The sequence below is a fragment of the Mustelus asterias genome, chromosome 19 (genome assembly GCF_964213995.1).
Source record: "Mustelus asterias chromosome 19, sMusAst1.hap1.1, whole genome shotgun sequence".
Taxonomy (NCBI): domain Eukaryota; kingdom Metazoa; phylum Chordata; class Chondrichthyes; order Carcharhiniformes; family Triakidae; genus Mustelus; species Mustelus asterias.
Genome location: NC_135819.1, coordinates 120914 through 140605, shown reverse-complemented (window position 1 = coordinate 140605; position 19692 = coordinate 120914). Strand labels below are relative to the sequence as shown.

Below are 19692 nucleotides of genomic sequence, written 5' to 3'. Positions count from 1 at the left end.
ATTCACCCAGGAAGATAATGGAAATAAAGGTCAGGAGATCTTTGTGGATCATGTTTGATGAGCCAGACCACCCCACCCTCCCCACCCCCATGAGCCAGGCCCCCTCCCCAATGATTCTGGATTACACTGTCTGATAACTTTAGTGGGGGATGTCAACAGGGAATTGGATATATTGAACAAAGTACCGCACAGGAACAGGCCTTTCAGCCCTCCAAGCCTGCGCTGTTCACGTTTACCTATCTAACCAACCACTTATATCCCACCATTCCCCGGCGGTTCATGTGTCTATCCAGATAAGTCTTAAATGTCACTAATGTATCTGCCTCAACCACCTCACTTGCCAGTGCATTCCAGACCCCCACCACCCTCTGTGTAAAAAACCTCCCCCGCTCATCTCCACTGAACCTTTCCCCCCTTATCTTGAACTTGTGCCCCCTTTGTAATTGTCATTTCTGCCCCTGGGAAAAAGCTTCCAACTGTTCACCCTATCCATACCCCTCATAATTTTATAAACTTCTATCAGGTCGCCCCTCAGCCTCTGTCTTTCCAGGGAAAACAATCCCAGTTCGGCTTCTTCCCACATTCTGAAAGACGTGCTGGTTCGGGTGCATTGACCCAAACAGGCGCCGGAGTGTGGCGACTAGGGGATTTTCACAGTAACTTCACTGCAGTGTTAATGTAAGCTTTACTTGTGATTAATAAATAAACTTCACTTTTTATTTTAGCTTATTCAATCTCTCCTCATAGCTAATACCCTCCATACCAGGCAGCATCCTGGTAAACCTTTTCTGCACTCTCTGCAAAGCCTCCACGTCCTTCCGGTAGTTCGGTGACCAGAATTGGACACAGTATTCCAAATGTGACCTAACCAAGGGTTTATATAACTGTAACATAATTTGCCAACTTTTATACTCGATGCCTCGTCCGACGAAGGCAAACATACCAAATGCTTTCTTCACCATCTTTTCCACCTGTGTTGCCACTTTTACGGATCTGGTAAGAAATCATAGAAATCATAGAAACCCTACAGTACAGAAAGAGGCCATTTGGCCCATCGAGTCTGCACCGACCACAATCCCACCCAGGTCCAACCCCCATATCCCTACATATTTTTACCTGCTAATCCCTCTAATCTATGCATCCCAGGATACTAAGGGGCAATTTTAGCATGGCCAATCAACCTAACCAGCACATCTTTGGACTGTGGGAGGAAACCGGAGCACCCGGAGGAAACCCACGCAGACACGAGGAGAATGTGCAAACTCCACACAGACAGTGACCTAAGCCGGGAATCGAACCCAGGTCCCTGGAGCTGTGAAGCAGCAGTGCTAACCACTGTGCTACCGTGCCGCCCTTTATGGATTATGGAAAGGGGAGTGAGACCCTGAGAGGCCTTTCGAAGGGCTAGCACGGGTTCAATGGGCCAAGTGGCTGAGAGATTCTGTGATTCAGGAGAATGGTGTTGGCGCAGCATTGAAGCAGTCTGGGATTGTTAAAGACAAAGCCGTGTATGACAAACTCAATTGAATTCTTGCTGAGAGGTTTGCTGTTGGGAGAAGGGCATAACCTAATTTGGGAGAATGAGGGGGAACCAGGTGATGAGATGAGCGGATACAGAGGAAGATGTAACAGCAGTAAAATCAGACACAGAAATGGCAGTGTTGGGACAGTTTGATATGGTTGTTTCAGCAGAGAGTGGCATTATAAAGAGAGGAGTGAAGCACAAAAGCAAGGTAGTTACTCCCGACATGTATAAGTCACTGATCAGGCCTCAGGAGGAGGTGGTGGTTTGGAGGTCTTCTCACTGGACTAGTAATCCAGAGACCCAGGATAATGCTCTAGAGACCCGGGTTCGAATCCCACCAACGGCAGCTGGTGAAATTTAAAATCAATAAAAATATGGAATAAAAAGAAGTCTATAATTGTCATTTAAAAACCCATCTGGTCCCTTTAGGGAAGGAAATCTTCCGTCCTTACCCGGTCTGGCCTACATGTGACTCCAGAACTACAGCAATGTGGTCGACTCCGAAATGCCTCTCTGAAAATGATGTGGCGATGCCGGCGTTGGACTGGGGTGGGGCACAGTAAGTAGTCTCACAACACCAGGTTAAAGTCCAACAGGTTTATTTAGAATAACGAGCTTTCGGAGCGCTGCCCCTTCACCAGGTGAGTCACTCACCTGATGAAGCAGCAGGGCTCCGAAAGCTCGTGCTACCAAATAAACCTGTTGGACTTTAACCTGGTGTTGTGAGACTACTTACTGTGCGTCTTTGAAAATGACCTAGTAAATCACTCCGTTCAAAGGCAATTAGGGATGGGCAATAAGTGCTGGCCCAACCAGCGACGCCCACGTCCCACAAATGAAAAGATGGAAAATTGTGGCCAATTCCGGTCACAAATCAATTTGGGTCGCTGTCTGTGCGGAGTCTGCACGTTCTCCCCGTGTCTGTGTGGGTTTCCTCCAGGTGCTCCGGTTTCGTTCCACAGTCCAAAGATGTGCGGGTTAGGTTGATTGGCCATGCTAAATTGACCCTCATGTCAGGGGATTAGCAGGGTAAATACGTGGAGTTACAGGAATAGGGCTTGGGTGGGATTGTGATCAGTGCAGACTCGATGGGCCAAATGGCCTCCTTCTGCACTATAGTGATTCTATGATTCTATGAATTCTGAGCAGCATGTTTTGGGTTGGTGGGGATGCAGAGGGCAAGTACTGGGGTGGAACTAGAGAGGAAGGAATTTAGATTTGTGGAATTTAGTTCTGATTTTCTCCTTTGAATGAAGATGGGAAAGGAGGGAGTGCGGAGAGTTGTTCAAAATCAAATTCTGACAGAATAAATGGGGCTGGCAGCCGGGTCAGTCAGCAGAGGACTGAGGCTGGAGACCCACAGGATGAGGGTTTACAGAACACATCATTATGATCCTGGTTGCACTCAACTGGAAGGTGGTGAAAATTGACTAAACCGTAACTCTCAATGGGGAAACCCGCTTTGGGAAAGGAATTGGCAGTGCAGGAGTAACTGGATAGCTTTTTTCCAGGAGAGACAGATACAGTGGGCCTAATGGCATTGCTCTGCGCTGTATTACTGCATTTAGTTCATAGCCTCCCTACAGTGCAGAAGGAGGCCATTCGGGCCCATTGAGTCTGCACTGACCACGATCCCACCCTCTCAGGCCCCATTCCCATAACCCCATGTATTTACCCTGCTGATTCCCCCTGACACTAAGGGGCAGTTTAGCACGGCCAATCCACCTAACCCGCACATCTTTGGACTGTGGGGAGGAAACTGGAGCACCCGGAGGAAACCCACGCAGACACGGGGAGAATGTGCAAACTCCACACACACACACAGTGACCCGAGGCCAGAATCGAACCTGGGTCCCTGGGGCTGTGAGGCAGCAGTGCTAACCACTGTGCCACCGTGCCGCCCCGTCTTGATATCTGGACCGTTCTCTGTAACTCCTGATTGCTTTTGTGTAATGGTGGAAGTCAGCCTGATTGGTGAACGTTTACCAGCTGTTTTTCTAAAGATTGTAATTGATATATTTTTTTCCTTCGAAAACCTTTGCAACTCTTCCCAGTCACAACAGCTATGAAATGTTGTGATGTTATGCAGTATTGTTAGAAGTTCTGAGTGGACTTCATACATCTTTCTTTCTCCTGGAGCTGTTGAGAGCCCAACCCAACCCGGTCTATGAAGGAGGGATGAAATCCATTCCGAAGCTTCAGTCAGGGGACAAATCCTGACAACGAGCTGATTGTCCAGTGTTTTCTTCCCCCCCCCCCCCCTCTTGTGCAGATGCTCCTCAGTCTCCGGGTACTCTGAGCCGGGAGGCTCGTTCGACTGCCAACAAGAACCGGATTGTGGCACTGGAGAAACAGCTCGACATCGAGATGAAGGTGAAGCAAGGAGCGGAGAACATGATCCAGATGTACTCCAGCGGACCCATCAAGGTAAGGCAGAGATTTCCCAGCATCGAGCTGCCCTTGCCGATGCCTGACAGTTGGTTGAGGTATTTGCATTTGGGAGCGAAGCAGGAATAGCCTCCCGCTGGGGTGTGTTTGGTGTTGGAGGGAGTGCAGGTTGGGTGGGACTTCCTCCACCTGATCGTTGGCCATCTCTGTGAAGTGTGGGCAAGAAGAAGCTGCAGTCCCAGCCCTTGGTGACACGAGGCAGCACAACGGCTCACTGTGAGGCTGAGGCGCTTTGAAGCTCTAAAACAATTATAGCAGCATGAATTGAGAAAAGAAAAATGGTTTTGGTCATTTATAATGCTGGAAGGAATCTTCCTGTCAATAAATGACATTAGAAATAAGAGCAAGAGTAGGCCATTTGGCCCCTTAAGCCTGCTATGCCAATCAGTAAGATCATTGCTGATCTGACTGTGGCCTGGGTTCCCGTGAAGATGGCAGCGGCTGGGGTCACCCGGCCGATGGGTTCGGTCAAGGTGGGAAGTCCAGTTTTGGTCGTCTTACATGAGAAAGGATATACTGGCACCGGAGAGGGTGCAGAGGAGATTCACTATGTTGATTCCAGAGTGGTTGCCTTATGAGGAGAGAACAAAGAACAATACAGCACAGGAACAGGCCCTTCGGCCCTCCAAGCCCGTGCCACTCCCTGGTCCAAACTAGACCATTCTTTTGTATCCCTCCATTCCCACTCCGTTCATATGGCTGTCTAGATAAGTCTTAAACGTTCCCAGTGTGTCCGCCTCCACCACCTTGCCTGGCAGCGCATTCCAGGCCCCCACCACCCTCTGTGTAAAATATGTCCTTCTGATATCTGTGTTAAACCTCCCCCCCTTCACCTTGAACCTATGACCCCTCGTGAACGTCACCACCGACCTGGGGAAAAGCTTCCCACCGTTCACCCTATCTATGCCTTTCATAATTTTATACACCTCTATTAAGTCTCCCCTCATCCTCCGTCTTTCCAGGGAGAACAACCCCAGTTTACCCAATCTCTCCTCATAACTAAGCCCCTCCATACCAGGCAACATCCTGGTAAACCTCCTCTGTACTCTCTCCAAAGCCTCCACGTCCTTCTGGTAGTGTGGCGACCAGAACTGGGCACAGCATTCCAAATACGGCCGAACCAACGTTCTATACATCTGCAACATCAGACCCCAACTTTTATACTCTATGCCCCGTCCTATAAAGGCAAGCATGCCATATGCCTTCTTCACCACCTTCTCCACCTGTGACGTCACCTTCAAGTTAAGTGCAGGTGTTTATTGAAACATAAGAATGTGGCAGCCGGTTTATGTAGAGAACATAAGACATAGGAGCAGAATTAGGCCACTCGGCCCATCGAGTCTGCTCCGCCATTCAACCATGGCTAATATTTTTCTCACCCCATTCTCTACCTTGAATGAACTCAAGAACTGAGCATCCTTGGTCCTCCTGAGGAAAGCACTGCAAAGATTCTCCCAAAATACTTCCCAGGCCAGCTTTGCATCATCAGCAGACTTGTACAAATTACTCGCAATTCTTATAGAATTATAGATTGTAATTATGGAATGTGGGCGTCGCTGACTGGACCAGCATTTATTGCCCATCCCTAAATGCCCCTTGAGAAGGTGGGGGTGAGCCGCCATCTTGAACCCGCTGCAGTCCATGTGGTGTAGGTACACCCACAGTGCTGTTAGGGAGGGAGCTCCAGGATTTTGACCCAGCGACAGTGAAGGAACGGCCGATAGATTTCCAACTCAGGATGGTGAGTGACTCGGAGGGGAACCTCCAGGTGGTGGTGTTCCCATGTATCTGCTGGCCTTGTCCTTCTAGATGGTGGAGATTGTGGATTTAGAAGATGTGTAAAGAACCTTTGCGCGTAGCTGAATCCTCAGACCCTATCCTGCGGCACCCTATGAGTAACCGCTTGCCAACCTCAAACTGACCTGTTTACTCCTCTTTTCTTTCTGACAAAGAACAAAGAACAGTACAGTACAGGAAACAGGCCCTTCGGCCCTCCAAGCCTGTGCCGCTTTCTGGACTGTAGGGTTTCTATGATTTCTGTCCTTTATCCAATCCTACATTCCTTGTACTTTCAATCCATGAGACCCAATTTTGTACCAATGACCTTGTCTTTTCAAATCCAAATCTATTGTTCCCTTTATCTACCTGCAGTTTACAATCTGAAGTAACTCTGATAGACTTGTCAAACAGTTTCCCCTTTTGAAAACCGTGTTGACTCTGTCTGATTGTGATTTGAATTTCTAAGTGCTTTGATGGGCAGAGCACTTCAACCACAACCGGCTTCCGCCTATCAAAGAAGAAGCACTCGATAGGCTGTCGCAGGTTGCCATCAACAGTTTTCTTGATGACCCTCCTGCTCTGTTCAAAGTGATGCTCACGATCGATCTCGTGTCCAGCAGCAGAGATCCAGGGGCTGATGCTATCCCAGTTGAGGTCCATAAAGCGGGGGGTAAATACCTGGTCAGGAAGATCATTGGACACTTTTCGGTGGCACAGTGGTTAGCACTGCTACCCCGCAGCACCAGGGACCCAGGTTCAATTCCCGCTTGAGGTCATTGTCTGTGCAGAGTCTGCACGTTCTCCCCGTGTCTGCGTGGGTTTCCTCCGGGTGCTCTGGTTTCCTCCCACAGGCCGAAAGATGTGCCTGTTAGGTGCATTGGCCGTGCTAAATCCTCCCTCAGTGTACCCGGACACGTGCCAGAGTGTGGCGACGAGGGGATTTTCACAGTAACTTCATTGTAGTGTTAATGTAAGCCTCACTTTGTGACACTAATGGATAAACTTTAACTTGTGTTGAGAACATAGAAAGTAGAAGCAGGAAGAGGCCATTCAGCCCTTTGAACCTGCTCCACCTTTCATTATGATCATGGCTGATTGTCCAACTCTAACCTGTTCCTGCTTTCACCCTATATCAACAAAGAGTAACGAACAGTATAGCACAGGAACAGACCCTTTGGCTCTCCAAGCCTGCACTGATCACGTTTACCTATCTAAACCAACTGCTTATACCCCTCTATTCCCCGTTCGTTCATATGCCTATCAAGATAAGTCTTAAATGTCGCTAACGTATCTGCCTCAACCGCCTCACTTGGCAGTGCATTCCAGGCCCCCACCAACCTCTGTGTAAAACACTTCCCCCGCACATCTCCACTAAACCTTTCCCCCCCTTGTCTTGACCTTGTGCCCCCTTGTAATTGTCATTTCTGCCCCTGGGAAAAAGCTTCCAACTGTTCACCCTATCTATACCCCTCATAATTTTATAAACTTCCATCAGGTCGCCCCTCAGCCTCCATCTTTCCAGGGAGAACAATCCCAGTTTATTCAATCTCTCCTTATAGCGAATACCCTCCATACCAGGCAACATCCTGGTAAACCTTTTCTGTACTCCTCCAGAGCCTCCACGTACTTCTGGAAGTGCGGTGACCAGAACTGGACGCAGTGTTCCAAATGTGGCCTAACCGAAGTTTTATATAACGAACATAATTTGCCAGCTTTTATACTCGATGTCCCGTCTGATGAAGACAAGCATGCCATAGATTTCTCCACCTTTTCCACCTGTGCTGCTACTTTTTAAGGATCTGTGGACCTCCACTCCCAGATCTCTCTGTGTCTATGCTCCTGATGGTTCTGTCATTTATTTTATATCCTTTGATCCCTTTAGCCCAGAGCTATATCTAACTCCTTCTTGAAAACATAATGTTTTGACCTCTGTGGTAGTGAATTCCACAGGCTCACCACTCACTGGGTGAAGAAATTTCTCTCATCACAGCTCTACCCACCATCGGGAACATCCTTCCTGCATCTACCCTGTCTAGTCCTGTTAGATCTATGAGATCCCCACTTTTTCTTCTGAACCCCAGTGAATATAATCTTAACCAACTCAATCTTTCCTCATACGTCAGTCCTGCCATCCCAGGAATCGGCCTGTAAACCTTCGCTGCACTCCCTCTATAGCAAGAACATCCTTCCTCAGATAAAGAGACCAAAACTGCGCACACTATTCCCTCTCATGAAACCCTGTGTTCCCCCACATTCCTGAGCAAGTAACCATTCTGCAAGAATACACAGATGCCTCCGCTGTCCACCTGTACACGCGGAAGGAACTCGCCAATCGTGGCATAATGTCACTCCTCTTAATCTTCATCAGAATCTTCCCTGGCACGCCCCCAGGCGCTATCCCTGCATCAAACTGGCACTACCTGGATAGTGTCTGGGGATGCCAACTTGATCCACTATCTGGCATGACCCTCTCCCCCGAGGCCTGTAGTCCCTCCGGAGTACTGCAGGTGCCTGCTTTTGGAGACCAATCATGCTTCCCGCCGTTCTGCCATCACCCCACTGTGGATGGTTTTTTTTATTCATTCGTGGGACATGGGCGTCGCTGGCTAGGCCAGCATTTATTGCTCATCCCTAGTTGCCCATGAGAAGGTGGTGGTGAGCTGCCTTCTTGAATCACTGCCGTCCCTGTTCTGTGGGTTGACCCACAATGCCGTTAGGGAGCGAATTCCAGGATTTTGAGCCAGCGACTGTGAAGGAACGGCCGATATATTTCCAAGTCAGGATGGTGAGTGGCTCGGAGGGGAACTTGCAGGTGGTGGTGTTCCCATGTATCTGCTGCCCTTGTCCTTCTAGCTGGAAGTAGTCGTGGGTTTGAAAGGTGCTGTCTAAGAATCTTTGGTGAGTTGCTGCAGTGCATCTTGTAGATAGTACACACTGCTGCTACTGAGCGTCGGTGGTGGAGGGAGTGAATGTTTGTAGATGTGCTTCCAACCAAGTGGGCTGCTTTGTGCTGGATGGTGTCAATCATAGATCATAGAATCATAGAAACCCTACAGTACAGAAAGAGGCCATTCGGCCCATCGAGTCTGCACCGACCACAATCCCACCCAGGCCCTACCCCCACTACATATTTTACCCACTAATCCCTCTAATCTACGCATCCCTGGACACTAAGGGGCAATTTTAGCATGGCCAATCAACCTAACCCGCACATCTTTGGACTGGTCAGAGTGTTGTTGGAGCTGCGCCCATCCAGGCACATCTGGACTTCTGACCCATTTCCAGTCACCAATGAGGTTAAACAGGGTTGCATGCTAGCACCAGTTCTCTTCAGCATGTGTTTCTCTGCCATGCTGTCTGATGGTGATTCTGGCATTATAATCAGATATTGCAAAGGTAGGAAACTTCTCAAGGTAACTCCAGGCAAAGACCGTGATCAATAATCAACGTCAATAATCTCCCTCGATGTCAACAAAACGAAGGAGATTGTCATCGACTTCAGGAAGCGTAAAGGAGAACATGCTCCTGTCTACATCAATGCGAACAAAGCCGAGAGCTTCAAGTTTTTAGGTGTCTAGATCACCAACAACCTGTCCTGGTCCCCCCATGCCGACACTATAGTTAAGAAAGCCCACCAACGCCTCTACTTTCTCAGAAGACTAAGGAAATTTGGCATGTCCGCTACGACTCTCACCAACTTTTACAGATGCACCATAGAAAGCATTCTTTCTGGTTGTATCACAGCTTGGTATGGCTCCTGCTCTGCCCAAGACCGCAAGGAACTACAAAGAGTCATGAACTAAACCTAGTCCATCACTCGAACCAGCTTCCCATCCATTGACTCTGTCTACACTTCCCACTGCCCCGGTTACATTCTAACACTCCTGTGTGTGCATGACTTGGCCCAATACTGGTACACAGTCCAAGAAGCAGCACCACTTTCACTAGAGCTGCCTTTGGGAACTTCCGAAGATCGGATAGTGACTCAAAAATATCAGACACGGAGGTGCTCGCCTGAGCTGTCATGCTATGCAGCCACGCCATGTTGAGACTGTCACAACTGAGGAGGTGGGCTGGTTGTGTAACCAGAGCACCTGATATTTGCATATCAATGCAAATATTCTCTGGCCGTCAAATGAAGAACTGATAGAACACTCTGAAGGTTTTATTTTGGAGTTTTGAGAAGTTTGTTCAGGATGGATCCATCAGGATGGCTGCAAACTTGGGGCAAACAAAAACCAGAGTGGCCTCCTTCGCAAGCCAGTGGGTTTTAGAGGCACAGACAAGGCAAGCAGAGGAAACCCTGACCTTGCAGCCCATCCAACACGTAATTGCCAGCAATGTCGGTTCTGTTTGCAGCATAGCGTCATCTTTATTAGTCACAAGTAAGGCTTAGATTAACACTGCAATGAAGTTACTGTGAAATTCCCCTAGTCGCCACACTCCGGCGCCTGTTCGGGTCAATGCACCCTAACCAGCACGTCTTTCAGACTGTGGGAGGAACCCAGAGCACCCGGAGGAAACCCACGCAGACACGGGGAGAACGTGCAAACTCCACACAGTGACCCAAGTCGGGAATCGAACCCGGATCCCTGGCTGCTGTGAGGCAGCAATGTTGACCACCGTGCTGCTCAGATCTCAGCAGTCACCTGCATATCGATCAGAAACCTACTAAACACTCCAGATGATGGGGAATTCTTTAAAGTCTCTCGCCGGAATTCTACCGCCCCGCCCGCCACAGAATTGGAGTGGACGAGGGGCAGACAGTGGGAAGGTCTGTTGACCTCGAGCCAGTTTTCCGGTCTCGGGTCAAGCAAGGCCGCAAAATCCCGCCCTCTTGTCTTTTCTCTGCTGCTGCCCATGATATTAAGTGGTTCTATCACCATCTTCCTTTGCTGGCACAGAAGGTGGCCATTTGGCCCATCACTCCAGCCCATGATCCGTAAACCTATAGGTTGCGGTATCTCAACTGCAAATCCAAGTACTTTTGAAATGAGCGTCTCTGCCACCCATTGGGTGAAAAATATTCCTCCCCTCAACTCACCTCTGGCTCTTCCATCAATTGCTGTAAATCTGCAGTCCCTTGTTATTGACCTCTCTGCTAATGGAAATAAGTCCTCGCTGTCCAGTCTACTGCAAGCCCTTGTCATTTTATACCCCTCGATTAAATCTCCCCTCAGCCATCTCTGCTCCCGAGCAAACACTCCCAGCCTCCCCCACCTTTCTTCCTGGTTAAAATCCTAAATTCTGGCAACACCCTTTGAATAAAGAGAAACAAAGGGGCGACACAGTGGTTAGCCACTGCTGCCTCACAGCGCCAGGGACCCGGGTTCGATTCCTGGCTTGGGTCACTGTCTGTGCGGAGTCTGCACGTTCTCCCCGTGTCTGCGTGGGTTTCCTCCGGGTGCTCCGGTTTTCTCCCACAGTGCGAAAGGCGTGCTGGTTAGGGTGCATTGGCCCGAACAGGCGCTGGAGTGTGGCAACTAGGGGAACTTCACAGTAACTTCATTGCAGTGTTAATGTAAACCTTACTTGCGACTAAGAAATAAACTTTTAAAAACGCTGAATGATGGAATTTTAAAGGGGCTACACGGAGAGAGAGAGGGCGGCAGAACAATTCAATAAAGCAGTTAATGAAGCATGTAGGAAAATGATCTTACAAAGACCAGGAAGATATGATGAATCTGTTTATAGAATCCCTACAGTGCAGAGGGAGGGCATTCGGCCCATCGAGTTTGCGCTGACCACAATCCCACCCAGGCCCTATCCCCATAACCCCATGCATTTACCCAAGCTCGTCCCCCTGACACTAAGGGGCAATTTAGCACGGCCAATCCACCTAACCCGCACACCTTTGGAGTGTGGGAGGAAACTGGAGGAATTCCAAAATACTTTGGAAACCCTAAGTAAAGTTTATTTATTAGTCACAAGTAAGGCTTACATTAACACTGCAATGAAGTTACTGTGAAATTCCCCAAGTCGCCACACTCTGGCGCCTGTTCGGATCAATGCACCTTAACCAGCACATCTTTCAGACTGTGGGAGGAAACCGGAGCACCCGGAGGAAACCCACGCAGACACTGGGAGAACGGGCAAACTCCACACAGTGACCCAAGCTGGGAATCGAACCCGGGTCTCTGGCGGTGTGAGGCAGCAGTGTTAACCACTGTGCCACCGTGCAAACACGGGGAGACTGTGCTAACTCCGCGCAGACAGTCACCCAAGCTAATTTTAAATTAGCCAAGTTTTAAAGGTATCCCAGGGTATAGACTGGGCGTCCGACTTTCGGAAGGGTGCTGGGGAGATTTACACGGAGGATATTGGGTATGTGTGATTGAATGAAGAAGGGGGAAATGGATGTCTGAGGAACCCGACTCATGAGAGTTATCGAAGCAGCAGAGATACCGTGAGGAACGATGTTTTGTACAGAGCGAGTTGTTGTGATCTGGAATGCGCCGAGCTATGGGAATTGTTCAGAGACGTGGGATTAATTGGATAGCTTTCTGAGAACTAAGCCAGGCACGGGAGGCCGAATATGTCTCTTTGTTGTGTGATTCTGTGAGCCTCTGATTGTACACTTCAGCAACGTAACTCCTGTTTTGTTCCTTTGAAGCCATAAGGGCCATCCATTACTAATACTAGAGGGGGATGTGGTTTCCCCCCCTCACCACCTTAGTGTGGCTTTAGATTGTTCCCTTGTCTGATCTTGTCTATTCTGTATTCAAACAACATTTTAATTAGCATCTCCCAATATTATTCTGGGGCACCTTGCTCTTATTTTCTTTGCTTCATTGTGGCCCCTCTCCCTCGGCCAAATGAGTTTGAACCCTGTCCGACAGAAGTGGTTCTCCTTTCTGTGAGGCCAGTGGTTCCAACCTTGTTCAGTTGGCACCTGTCACATCTTGTCAGGCTGCCTCCTGCTCCTGAACAGGTCAGAGTGCTATACCAATCCAAAACCCTCGCTCCTGGACCATGGTGGCATGGTGGTTAGCACTGCTGCCTCCCAGTTCCAGAGACCCGGGTTCAATTCCTGGCTTGGGTCACTGTCTGTGTGGAGTTTGCACGTTCTCCCCGTGTCTGCGTGGGTTTCCTCCGGGTGCTCTGGTTTCCTCCCACAGTCCGAAAAACGTGCTGGTTAGGGTGCATTGGCCATGAAAAATTCTCCCTCAGTGTACCCGAACAGGCGCCGGAGTGTGGCGACTAGGGGATTTTCACAGTAACTTCATTGCAGTGTTAATGTAAACCTACTTGTGACACTAATAAATAAACTTGTTAACTTCACAGCTGCTACCAGGAAGCTGATGCACAACTACTACCAGAATCCAGAACCTGTGGACGTCTGATTATATCACCCCTTATCATTGAACTCATTTTATCTCCAATTACCAGGGCTGCTGCTCTCTCCACTAGCTTCCCCGTCTTTACTGTCGATCTTTATAACACAGTTTGTTCAGTTCCCGCTGCCATTCGTTTGGTCTCCGGAATTCAACATTGCCGTACCCTCAATGCCGAATTCATTTAACTTGTTCTTTGTGCTCAGTCTAAAGAATTATCTCTTTGATTTCTGCGTGACTATTGATGTGTTGTCCAGTTTCCTCATGTTCTTATCTCTGTGTCACATTGCCTCTGGCCTGGATAATAATCCACAGGTCGTAACCCTTGAGATCCTGTTTTGAAAAAATAGGTCTTAGCTCCTAGTGTTGGCTGAACAGGACCTCTTGCTTAGTCCTGGCCTCTTCGACCAGCAGAAATAGTTTCTTTCCATCTACACGACTGTTCTGAGTGAAACCTTATCCCACCTGGGTGCCCTTACACACCACCCTCTCGATCAAACCAACCCCATTCCGAAGCTGCACCTCTCTCCGAGCTGTGTCCCAATTCTGGAAGCAACTGTTCAGATACTGCCGCCCCTCTTCCTTTCTCTGCCACTCACACGCCAGCTCAATGACTTGGAGGCAGATGCATTTACTGCAGAGGTGTTCACCCAGGACAGTCTTATTGCCCACAAGCAACCATATACCGTACCACAGTCGAGAGATACCACCTGCTCTGTCATGCCTTAGTCTGGGTTTAGTTATGGATCATTAGTTGTTGGTCTTTTAAAAAAAATTCCCATTAAGCGCCAAAACACGGAACGAAGTTTTGAATATCGCCTGTGCTTCCTTAAACCATTCCAAGTGTTAATTCAAAAAGGAGCATCACCTTCCCTTTTTACAGCTTATTACTGCTTATATCAATGACTTAGACAAGGGAAGCAAAGGCCTGGTAGCTATGTTTGCAGATGACAACAAGATGGGTGGGAAAGTATGATGTGAAGCGGACATAAGGAGGTTGCAGACGGATAATACGTTGAGTGAATGGGCAAACATTTGGCAGACGGGGAATAATGTGGGGAAGTGACGTTCACTTTGATTTGATTTATTTTGATTTATTATTGTCACATGTATTAACATTCAGTGAAAAGTATTGTTTCTTGTGCGCTGCACAGACAAAGCATACAATTCATAGAGAAGGAAAGGAGAGAGTGCAGAATGTAGTGTTACAGTTATAGCTAGGGTGTAGAGAAAGGTTAACTTAATGCAAGGTAAGTCCATTCAAAAGTCTGACAGCAGCAGGGAAGAAGCTGTTCTTGAGTCGGTTGGTACGTGACCTCAGATTATTGTATCTTTTTCCCAATGGAAGACTAAAAAAAAGCAGAGAATCACTTAAACAGAGAACGGCTGCGGAATTGTGAGGTGCAGAGGGATCAAGGTGTTCTAGTGCACGAGTCACAAAAAGTTGATATGCAGCTGCAGCAAGTAACTAAGAAAGCGAATAGAACTCATTACGAGAGGAATTGAACACTAAGGATGTTATGCTTCAGTTATACAGAGCAGACATTGTTCATTCATGTCTGGCAGGCAAGTAAAACTGGCAAGTAGGCTAAACCATGGCTTACAAGGGAAATTAGAGATTGTGTTGGGTCCAAAGGAGAGGCATACAAATTGGTCAAGAAAAACAACAGACCTGAGGATTGGGAGCAATTTAGAATTCGGCAAAGAAGGACAAAGGGATTGATTAGGAAGGGGAAAACAGAGTACGAGAGTAAGCTTGTGGGGAACATAAAAACTGAATGCAAAAGTATCTACAGGAATGTGAGGAGAAAACGATTGGTGAAGACAAATGTCAGAAACAGGGGAATTTATAATGGAGTCAAAGAAATGGCTGACCAACTGAATTCATACATTGGATCTTCACAAGGGAGGACACAAAAAGCATAGTGGAAATGTTGGGGAACGCAGGGTTCAGTGAGAGGGGGTAACTGAAGGAGATCAGTATCAGTAGAGAAATGGTGTTGGGGAAATTGATGGGATTGAAGGCGGATAAATCCTCAGGGCCCTACATCCCAGAAGTGGCCCTAGGAATAGTGGATGCATTCATGGTCACCTTCCAGGATTCTAGACTCTGGAACAGTCCCTGCAGATTGGAGGGTAGCTAATGTCACCCCACTGCTTAAAAAGGGAGGGAAATCATGCTTGACAAATCTACTGGAATTCTTCGAGGATGTAACTGGTAGAGTTGATGAGAGGGAGCCAGTGGATATGGTTTATTTGGAGTTTCAGAAGGTTTTTGACAAAGTCCCACATAAGAGATTAGTGTGTAAAATTAAAACACATGGGATTGGGGGAAGTTTATCGAGATGGAATGAAAAATGGTTGGCACACAGGAAACAAAGAGTAGAATAAATGGGTTTTTTTTCCAAATGGCAGGCAGTGACTAGTGGGGTACCGCAAGGATCGGTGCTGGGACCCCAGCTATTCACAACATATATTACTGATTTAGATGAGGGAACTAAATGTAATATCTCCAAATTTTCAGATGACACAAAGCTGGTTGGGAGGGTGAGCTGTGAGGAGGATGCAGAGATGCTTCACTGTGATTTGGACAGGCTGAGCGAGTGGGCAAATGCATGGCCATTGCAGAATAATGTGGATAAATGTGAGATCATTCACTTTGGTAGCAAAGATGGGAAGGCAGATTATTATCTGAATGACCACAAACTGGGAGAGGGGACTGTGCCACAAGACCAGGATGTCCTCGTACACCAGTCGCAGAAGGTAAGTATGCAGATGCAGAAGGGAAAAGGAACGGCACGGTAGCACAGTGGTTAGCACTGCTGCTTCACAGCAGTGGTTAGGGCGGCACGGTAGCACAGTGGTTAGCACTGCTGCTTCACAGCTCCAGGGACCTGGGTTCGGTTCCCGGCTTGGGTCACTGTCTGTGTGGAGTTTGCACATTCTCCTCGTGTCTGCGTGGGTTTCCTCCGGGTGCTCCGGTTTCCTCCCACAGTCCAAAGATGTGCGGGTTAGGTTGATTGGCCAGGTTAAAAATTGCCCCTTAGAGTCCTGAGATGCGTAGGTTAGAGGGATTAGCGGGTAAATATGTGGGGGTAGGGCCTGGGTGGGATTGTGGTCGGTGCAGACTCGATGGGCCGAATGGCCTCCTTCTGCACTGTAGGGTTTCTATGATTTCTATGATTTCTATGAATATTGGCCTTCATAGCAAGAGGTTTTGAGTACAGGAGCAGGGATGTCTTGCTGCAATTACACAGGACCTTGGTGAGGCCATGCCTGGAATATTGTGTCCAGTTTTGGACTCCTTTGGTGGAATTTTACCGGCACGTCTGCCTGAGGTTCCTATGATCCTGCCCGAGGCCAAAGGAGAATGCCATTCCCCAAGCCTCGCCCACCCCCGGAATCGGGGCAGGCGTGCCGGATTATATTTGCTGCAGTTCAGAAGAATGAGGGGGGATCTCATAGAAACCTAGAAAATTCTAACAGTACTAGACAGGGTAGATGCAGGAAGGATGTTCCAGATGGTGGGGGAGTCCAGAACCAGGGGTCACAGTCTGAGGATACGGGGTAGACCGTTTAGGACAGAGATAAGGAGAAATGTCTTCAACCAGAGAGTGGTGAATGTGTGGAATTCATTACCACAGAAAGTAGTTGAGGCCAAAACATTGAATATTTTAAAGAAGCAGTTTGATTTAGCACTTGGGGCAAAGGGGATAAAAGGATATGGAGGGAAGGCGGAATCAGGCCATTGGATGACCAGCCATGATCATAATGAATGACGGAGCAGGCTCGAAGGGCTGAATGACCTACTGCTGCTCCTATTTTCTATGTTCATGTGAGATCACATCTCGAATACCTTTTTTGATTTGATTTATTATTGTCACATGTATCCGTATACAGTGAAAAGTATTGTTTCTTGCGCACTATACAGACAAAGCAGACCGTTCATAGAGAAGGAAACGAGAGAGTGCAGAATGTAGTGTTACAGTCATAGCTAGGGTGTAGAGAAAGATCAACTTAATGCGAGGTAGGTCCATTCAAATGTCTGATGGCAGCAGGGAAGAAGCTGTTCTTTAGTCAGTTGGTACGTGACCTCAGACGTTTGTATCTTTTTCCCGAAGGGAGAAGGTGGAAGACAGAATGTCCTTAATTATGTTGACTACTTTGTCAAGGCAGCGGGAAGTGTAGACAGAGTCAATGGATCAGGTCCCGGGGATTTATCTACCTTGATGCGCTTTAAACTTCCAGCACCACCACCTCTGTAATATGTACACTCCTCAAGACATCACTATTTATTTCCCCAAGTTCCCTAACATCCATGCCTTTCTCAACAGTAAATACTGATGAGAAATATTCATTTAGGATCTCACCCATCTCTTGTGGATCCCCACATAGATGACCTTGTTGATCCTTAAGAGGCCCTACTCTCTCCCTTGTTACTCTTTTGCCCTTTTCGTATTTGTAGAAATTCTTTGGATTCTCCTTTGTCTTATCTGCCAAAGCTCATGTCCCGTTTTTGCCCTCCTGATTTCTCTCTTAACTCTATTTCTACACCCTCTATACTTACCAAGGGATCTACTTGATCCCAGCTGCCTGTGGGTGAGTTCAGAAGCGGGGAGGGCGGGGGGAGGGGGCACTGTGAATTAGGGACCACATTGTTAGGACAAAGTGTAGGTGAAATCTTCCTCTGAGGGTTGTGTCACTCTGGAACTTTCCCCCTCAGAAGTGGGTGGGGTGTCACTGAATATATTTAAGGCGGAAGTAGGTCGGTTCTTGTTGGACAAGGGGATCAAAGGATCGAGGGTAAATGGGAAAGTGTAATGCGAAACACAAACAGATTAACCATGATGTTAGTGAATGGCGGAGCAGTCTCAAAGGGCTGAATGGCCTACTTCTGCCCCTATTTTATATGCTGCACTTAGCTTCTACACTCCCCGAGATCTCAACTTCTCCCTTGGGTCACAATCTAGTCAGTTCACATTCAGATCTCTGAGTCAATTCTGTGCCTCAGCTTCATTACCCTGGCACCGGGAAGGCAACTGGTGTGACAAGTGCCATCTTCAGTCAGCAAACTGTTTTTACCCAGAGAGGGAACTTTACCGCACCTCTGTATGTTTTGATTTGATTTATTATTGTCACATGTATTAGTGCACAGTGAAACTGATTCTTGCGTGCTAGACAGACAAAGCATACCATTCATAGAGAAGGAAACGAGAGAGTGCAGAATGTCGTGTTACAGTCATAGCTAGGGTGCAGAGAAAGATCAACTTAATGTGAGGTAGGTCCATTCAGAAGTCTGACAGCAGCAGGAAAGAAGCTGTTCTTGAGTCGGTTGGTAGGTGACCTCAGACTTTTGTATCTTTTACCCGATGGAAGAAGGTGGAAGAGAGAATGTCCGGGGTGCGTGGGGTCCTTAATTATGCTGGCTGCTTTTCCGAGGCAGCAGGAAGTGTAGACAGAGTCAATGGATGGGAGGCTGGTTTGCGTGATGGATTAGGCTACATTCATGACCTTTTGTAGTTTCTTGAGGTCTTGAGCAGAGCAGGAGCCATACCGAGCTGTGATACAACCAGAAAGAATGCTTTCTGTGGTATGTTTGTCCTCACTGGGTGCCAAGCGAGGGAGAAATGTTCTGTGACCCGGCACTGGCATCCATTTCATTGATGAGGAACCCGATTCATCCAAAAGAAAATCCACAATGTTTAGTTTTTCAGAATGTGGAATTGATGATGGAGGTCAGTGATGGGCAACCTCGGGCAGTGAGTGGGCCGCATCAGTGGTCCTCCGCCTCAGTGGGCCGCAAGATTGAAATCAGGCTTGTTCATGAACCGTAAGATTAGTGATTTAACCATTTAATACACACTGAATATTTCATAAGTTATAGAAAATGCTTAATTATTTATATAAAGTTTAAAAAGTTTATTTATTAGTCACAAGTTAGGCTTACATTAACACTGCAATGAAGTTACTGTGAAATTCCCCTAGTTGCCTCAGTCCGGCACCTGTTCGGGTACACTGAAGGAGAATTTAGCACGGCCAATGCACCCTAACCAGCACATCTTTGGACTGTGGGAGGAAACCGGAGCACCCGGAGGAAACCCACGCAGACACGGGGAGAACGTGCAAACTCCACACAGGCAGTGACCCAAGCCGGGAATCGAACCTGGGTCCTTGGCGCTGTGAGGCAACAGTGCTAACCACTGTGCCACCGTGGCGCCCTTAATAGAAACCATAGAAACCCTACAGTGCAGAAGGAGGCCATTCGGCCCATCGAGTCTGCACCGACCACAATCCCACCCAGGCCCTACCCCCACATATTTTACCCGCTAATCCCTCTAACCTACGCATCTCAGGACTCTAAGGGGCAATTTTTAACCTGGCCAATCAACCTAACCCGCACATCTTTGGACTGTGGGAGGAAACCGGAGCACCCGGAAGAAACCCACGCAGACACGAGGAGAATGTGCAAACTCCACACAGACAGTGACCCAAGCTGGGAATCGAACCCAGGTCCCTGGAGCTGTGAAGCAGCAGTGCTAACCACTGTGCTACCATGCCACCCTTAGAACTTCAACTTCATATGGTAAAAACAAAAGAATTATTGAC

General features: G+C 48.0%; 1 protein-coding gene across 1 annotated transcript in view; it reads left to right on the top strand.

Moving 5' to 3' along the window:
• Nucleotides 1–19692, top strand: part of LOC144507615 (serine/threonine-protein kinase N2-like) — an 85185-nt gene that overhangs the window by 51154 nt on the left and 14339 nt on the right. Inside the window, exons 3-4 of the mRNA XM_078234768.1 lie at nucleotides 3798–4001; nucleotides 6234–6422. Coding sequence (XP_078090894.1) covers nucleotides 3798–4001; nucleotides 6234–6422 — 393 coding nt within the window. The remainder of the gene's footprint in view (nucleotides 1–3797; nucleotides 4002–6233; nucleotides 6423–19692) is intronic.